The sequence below is a fragment of the Neolamprologus brichardi genome, chromosome 18 (genome assembly GCF_056152115.1).
Source record: "Neolamprologus brichardi isolate AB-2024 chromosome 18, ASM5615211v1, whole genome shotgun sequence".
NCBI classification, from domain to species: Eukaryota; Metazoa; Chordata; class Actinopteri; order Cichliformes; family Cichlidae; genus Neolamprologus; species Neolamprologus brichardi.
Window position 1 is genome coordinate 29,823,492 of NC_142121.1, and position 6,562 is coordinate 29,830,053.

The following is a 6,562-nucleotide window of genomic DNA, read 5'->3' on the forward strand; positions in this document are numbered from 1 at the left end:
TACAAATGATAAAAGAACAGTAGCTGGCAGCGTGAAACTATACTATACTACTCTACTACACACAAGTGTGTTGTAATTAATATTAATATGCAGAAAACAAGAGCATTAGTTCAATGGGGAAAACAGAAGTCACTGATAATCAAACATTAGTGTATGTTTCTTTATTTAATGTTACTAATACACATTTTAATACAGAACAGTAGATGGCAGCGTGAAACTATACTATACTACTCTACTACCAACACTTCAGTGATGTTCATGTTTTTATTTGAACAGGCTAAAAATTGCCCTTTCTAGTTGTTGGATTTCTTTAAAAATCCTCCTGCCAGCATCGGCGACTACTTCACCGATTCGTATCAGATGATATAATGGATTAAACTTCTCAGCTTCATCTCTGGCCTTGTTTTCACACGAGGACTGAATCTTGCGTCTTTCTTCCTCCAGTTCTCTCTCACACTTCTCCTTTAACTTCTTCATCTCCCATTCTTTGTCCTCCCTCTCTGCCTCTCTCTCCTCCATCTCTCTCTTTCTCTCCTCATTCATCTCCTCTCTCTCCCTCTTCCTCTCCTCCTCTCTCTCCTTCCTCTCCCTCTCTCTCTCAGCCTGGAGCTGTTCATTGTATTTCTGCATCTCTTTCTTATATCTTTCCCGTATTTCTCTCTCAACCTTCTCTTTTTTTTTCTGTATTTCTTCTTCTTTCTCTCTCAGGATGCGTTGTTTCTCCTCTTCAATCGCCCTCTCAGCCTCTTGGAACATCTCGTTGGTGTAGTGGCTTCCTCCGTTCTTCTGGACTATCTCTCTGATCTTCTGGATAAGCTCAGTGACCTGAGAGCGCTCCTTCAGTTTATTGTTGAAGACATGGTACTGACCGTTACATCTGGTCACGAGTTCCTGCAGGTCTGAGCTTCCTTCTAAGAACTCTTCAATAGTGGTGCCTTCAAGTAGGTTCCCATGGGTAAAGAGAACCATGCTGTATTTGTCTGCTGCGTGGCCAAAGATTTTTTGAATCTTTTGCACCGTCTGTTTTTCCTCTTCAGTGTATCTGCCCAGTCTGACCACCACCAAGAAGATATGGGGTCCTGGAGAAGCATAGGAGATGCACTGGCATACATCTTTAGTTGTTCTCTCCTTATCAAACCTGGTATCAAACAGCCCCGGGGTGTCAATGACAGCAACTTGCTGCCCATCCACTTTAACTTTGCCTTTTGAACACTCTACAGTCATAGACACGGCACTGAACTTGGATTCAAAGAACTCACGACCCAGAATAGTGTTTCCAGTAGCACTCTTTCCAGTTCCAGTCTTTCCCACTATCACAATCCTGATCTCATCATCCTTTGTCCTGCCAGAATCTGTGTAGAAAGATGAGAAATAATGAATAAGGATCTAAATCAAGCTGTTAATACATAAGTCTTTACTTCTGAACATCAACTAAGTTTTGGGATCGATTTTTCTAGATTCCAAAAATTTGCAGATACCCAAGAAGATGTGTCACAACTATTAATTCTGTGAGGTCATAGTCATGATCAATGATATGTATGTATGTTATTAATTATTATTTTGATTTTTTTTTAATTTACCTCACATACATTTAAAATCCTAAATCATAGGGTTGGGATTGGAGTTTGAAGCTAGGATTAGAGGGTTAAAAGTCATTTCAAAGTGATTTTCAAAGCTACAGCTACAGCTGCTTTCTACAAAAGACTTCCTCCACAGAGCTTGTCTAACATTTAATTATTCAAGCCTGATCACTGCTGTAACATTAAAAAAACACTACTAACATGTGTCAAGTCAGAAGTGAAAGTCAGAGGCTGTGCTGCACCTCCTTTAACAGAGCATATCAACCAATCCACACCCACAAATAACTGCATTGGACACAGAGTGAAAGTAAAACTAAAGTTTTGTGGTACTTTTCCAGTTATAAGGGTTTTTTATAAAGCCGGATAACCATGTTGATTTCTTGAATTCTTTGCACCATGTGCATTTCCTCTTCAGTGTATCTGCCCATCTGAGAGCATACAAGAAGATACAGGGTCATGGAGAAGCTTAGGAGATACACATGGATGCACCTTTGTGATTTTATCCAAGTAAGGCCTGGTATCAGACAGATATAGCTTTCCCTTTAGAACAGGCTACAGTCATAGACTTAGCACTTCACTTCGATTCACAGCACTGATGTGCTAGAATGATGTTTCCAGCTGCAGTCTGATTAGTCCTGTGCATTAAAAGCACACATGCATGTGTATATAGCAGTAAAGCAGGTTTAGTGACTGTTTATACTTATTTATTTTGATGTCATTGGCTCTATTCATAAATAAATATAAGTGTGAAAACAGTAATGTGCTCTGCTTACTTTCAAAGACTAATGAAAAACTCAACAAAAATTGGATCTGAGGAACATCCATTTTCAGTTTCATTGTCTCAGCTGCGTTGTTTTATGTCCTGGTTATTTAATAGAGTATGGTACTGAGGACCACAGCCCTCCTGCAGGTACAGGAAGTCACTACATTCACTCTTCAGACCTTGCTTTCTCCTCCCAAAATCATTTACAAGAAACGGCAGCATTATTTCTGAATAGCAAGCACTGCTGCACAGATTAGATTTATATATAGATGTAGATTTCTTTTGCTTTAAGTTTCGTTTTTTGATTTGTGCACCAAACTTCCATGATGTCCCCCCCCCCTCCCATCCCCATTTACAAGAAACAGCAACACTTTTTTAGAAGTACAGACACTGCAGCACAAAGCAGTTCTTACATGATGTTTTCACTGTTTCACATCTGCGCCTTCTTATAGAAAATATCAGTGCAACAGGATATATTAAAATGTGTTCACATTTACATGTCCTCAAGCTGCAAATCTTTGATTATTTTTCATTAATAAACTGAATATTTTCAGTTCTATTTATAATGTGTGAGATCTGGCATCATTAATTTACATCAATTCTTGCAAAATGTTATCTTATAATCTCAAAATATTTTTAATAAAAAATGTAAATTACTTTTAATGAACAATATTCAAGAACAAAAGATTTATTCACATAGTAGTTAGTGCAGACAGATGCAGAGTTTTGAATGCATTTGAGTCCATGTCCAGTTTTGGAAAAATCCCCTTGTAACTGAAATTAAAACATTACTTTCACTTTCACTCTGTGTTCAGTAGAGTCATTGTAGGTGTGGTTTAGCTCATACTGCCTATTAAAGAAGCTGAAGCACAGTCTTTGCCTTTCACTTCTTACTCCACTTCTGTTGGCTACACAACACTGTTTAGACTGAACATCGACAGAAGCAATTACAACCCAAGCATGGCTGGCAAGTTTGGTAAGTCATCATGTTAGTCATGTTTTCTAGTGTTACAACATTGATCATGGCTTATTTAAAATCATGTTTGGTTGGCAAGCAGGTTGATAGATTATAAAAATAAAAACAAGATCATTGAGGTTAGTATTAGACACAGACCTGTGATGGTGTAAATAAATGTTTTAAGTCTGAAAGAGAGTAGGTAGAAGCAGAATGTTTATCAAGACCTACCCCATTATACAAAAATAATAGCAAGCAATAATAATGGGCAATAGGAAAACAAAGACAAAGACTCACTGTTCTCCTTTGGTCATTACTATTGTCCATAGTGCTCCTTTCTAACCATGTCAACCTGCTCCTTATTTAACCAAGTCTCTAAGACAGCAGTTTGTGAATTTAGCTCTGAGATGTGGAAGAGAGGTCATAACTTTTGAATGTCCATTAAGATTTCTGCTATTAAATATGTTATCCACTGTAACATTATAGTTACACGGTTCATAAGTGTGATATTTACAAGCCATTTGTGATTATATTGATCAGAAAGAAAGAAAAAAAAAGGATTAATTGCATTTCCTGATAGCAGAGTGTCAGGGTCATTACTGAGGATGACTCTGATTTCACAGGATCAACAGCAGAATAGAGACTTGTGACCCATCTCTGCAGATGTTGAATTAACTTTTGACCATCTACCAGAACATTTGTAACCTAAAATACCAACCCCAAACCTGGTGCATGATCAGGTATATGTATAATAAGTACAATATATTTCCTGCCATGTATTCTTTCTGATCTTTCTACACAGATTCTGGCAGGACAAATGATGATGAGATGAGGATTGTGATGGTGGGGAAGACTGGAACTGGAAAGAGTGCTACTGGAAACACTATTCTGGGCCGAGAGTGCTTTGAATCCAAGTTCAGTCCCATATCTGTGACTGTAGAATCTTTCAAAGGAAAAGCTAAAGTGGATGGACATCGCGTTGCTGTCATTGACACCCCAGGCCTGTTTGATACCAGGGCTGATGAAGAGGAAACTCAGAAAAATATATGCGAATGCATCTCCGATGCTTCTCCAGGACCCCATATTTTCTTGGTGGTCATCAGACTGGGAAGATTCACTGAAGAGGAAAAGCAGACGGTGCAAAAGATTCAAAAAATCTTTGGCGCTGATGCAGACAAATACAGCATGGTTCTCTTTACCCATGGAGACCTACTTGAAGGCACCATTGAAGAGTTCTTAGAAGGAAGCTCAGATCTGCAGGAACTCGTGGCCAGATGTAACGGTCAGTACCACGTCTTCAATAATAAACTGAAGGAGCGATCTCAGGTCACTGAGCTGATCCAGAAGATCAGAGAGATAGTCCAGAAGAACGGAGGAAGCCACTACACCAACGAGATGTTCCAAGAGGCTGAGAGGGCGATTGAAGAGGAGAAACAACGCATCCTGAGAGAGAAAGAAGAAGAAAGAAAGAAAGAAAAAGAGAAAATGGAGAGAGAAATACGGGAAAGATATAAGAAAGAGATGCAGAAATACAACAAACAACTCCAGGCTGAGAGAGAGAGGGAGAGGAAGGAGAGAGAGGAGGAGAGGAAGAGGGAGAGAGAGGAGATGAATGAGGAGAGGGAGAGGGAGAGGAAGAGGGTAAATGAGGAGAGAAAGAGAGAGATGGATGAGAGAGAATGGGAGATGAAGAAGTTAAAGGAGAAGTGTGAGAGAGAAGTGGAGGAAGAAAGACGCAAGATTCAGGCCAGATATGAAAATGAAGCCAGAGATGAAGCTGAGGAGTTTAATCCATTATTTTTTCTGACAGTACCTGCTGAAACCGTACTTAATGTTGGCCATGCAGTGGTTGGAGGAGTTAAAAAATTTGGAACTGGTTTGGGGAAAATGTTAACATTTCCTTTTAACCAGGGGCGATTTCAGCCCATTTTTGGGGGTGCTGAAGCACCCCCAAAAATGATTCAAAGGCACCCCCAAAGATTTCTTAATTTTTTTTGACAATATTTGCTGTTTGTGTGACACACTACTAAAAATATAAAAAGCACACAGTACTGTACTTGTTTGAGACGTAACATTTTAACAACAAAAGTATGGATAACCCCCCTCCCAAAATGGTTTGTTCCAGCTCGCCTCTCACCTGCTCTGGCTCTAGCGCTGTTGCTGCCAGAGCGATGGTGGCTGAGACGCAGCGGAGCGGAGGTGTAAGTGCCTGGTTTAAAACAGGACATGTTAGCTGCATTTAACCTTCAGTTACTCTTTATATAGTTGGTAGGAGTCAGACCATGTTTCTTTTTAGCTGAAAAACATTACACCAGGTAACCTGCAGTGTTGAAAACGTGTTTTCCGACGATGTTTGCTACTCTACAATCCGTCCTGCTCTGTAGTAAATTCAGCAACATCTGACTGTCCTGTTGCTCCCATTGAAATGTATACAGCCTATTTAAAATCTAAAACTTTAAATTGTCCGCAGCCTACTGTTGGTTACCACTGTCTTGTTCAAAATGGATACTTACTAGCTAACTGACTGAATGCCCATTAACCTTATAACTCCTGTTGTGTGTGTGTGTGTGTCTCTGTGCGTGTATGTGTGTGTGTTTGTGTACAGAGAGACACCCAGGTTCATAATGGATATAAGGAAGTTTTTTCAAAAAAATGAGCCACATTCAGGTAAAAGTGTAAAATCAAATGATCCATCAATCAAGAATAATGTTGGATCAGTGTTTCAATGTTTATATCTTTTATTAGATGTTCATGTGGTTTGGTTATTTGCCTTTTGGTTGAAAGTACACTGAGAGAGGAATTTTTGGTAGCGATCTTAATAGAATTTTTTTTTATATTAATGTAATTTTTCATCTAATTGAATACAATCTATTTGTGTATGATTGTCAGTCCAAAGAGGGAGAGAGGAAAGAGGGAACGTGAGGAGAAAGTACAAGGTCAGGAAGAACCAGGTAAGAAAACTGACAGGGAACAGTGACAGGCACAACAGAAACTGTTAAACTGACAAAGAGAAAAAAACCTGATTTTACTCACACTCATATAACATTATCATTGATCGGGGAGATTAAAATTAATGATATATTTTTATGTGGTTCAGCCACAACTCTACTAAAACCTCAGCCAGTAATAGGTAGGCCAACTTTTGGACCGTCCAGTTGTCTGTATGACTGCCGCAGTACGTACATCACACTATCAGAAAGTGCCAAACAGCCCTGGTGGAGTGAGGAGCTGTAAAGAGAAGCAGATGCTCTGTTTATATTCTAA

The 6,562-nt window shown here is 39.2% G+C and overlaps 2 protein-coding genes across 2 annotated transcripts; one reads left to right on the forward strand and one right to left on the reverse strand.

Annotated features, from left to right (window-relative positions):
* Window positions 1-264: 264 nt before the first annotated feature.
* On the reverse strand, window positions 265-1,428 carry LOC148097778 (GTPase IMAP family member 9-like). The gene is made up of 2 exons (XM_087831337.1): window positions 1,419-1,428; window positions 265-1,352 (listed from the first exon to the last, which is right to left on the reverse strand). The coding sequence occupies exons 1-2, from the start codon at window positions 1,426-1,428 to the stop codon at window positions 265-267; spliced, it is 1,098 nt and encodes a 365-aa protein (XP_087687463.1).
* Window positions 1,429-3,303: 1,875 nt separating this feature from the next.
* On the forward strand, window positions 3,304-5,425 carry LOC102783284 (GTPase IMAP family member 7-like). The gene is made up of 2 exons (XM_006786977.3): window positions 3,304-3,319; window positions 4,101-5,425. Exons 1-2 carry the CDS (start codon window positions 3,304-3,306, stop codon window positions 5,294-5,296), a joined length of 1,212 nt encoding a protein of 403 aa, XP_006787040.3. The 3' UTR covers window positions 5,297-5,425.
* Window positions 5,426-6,562: the final 1,137 nt, after the last annotated feature.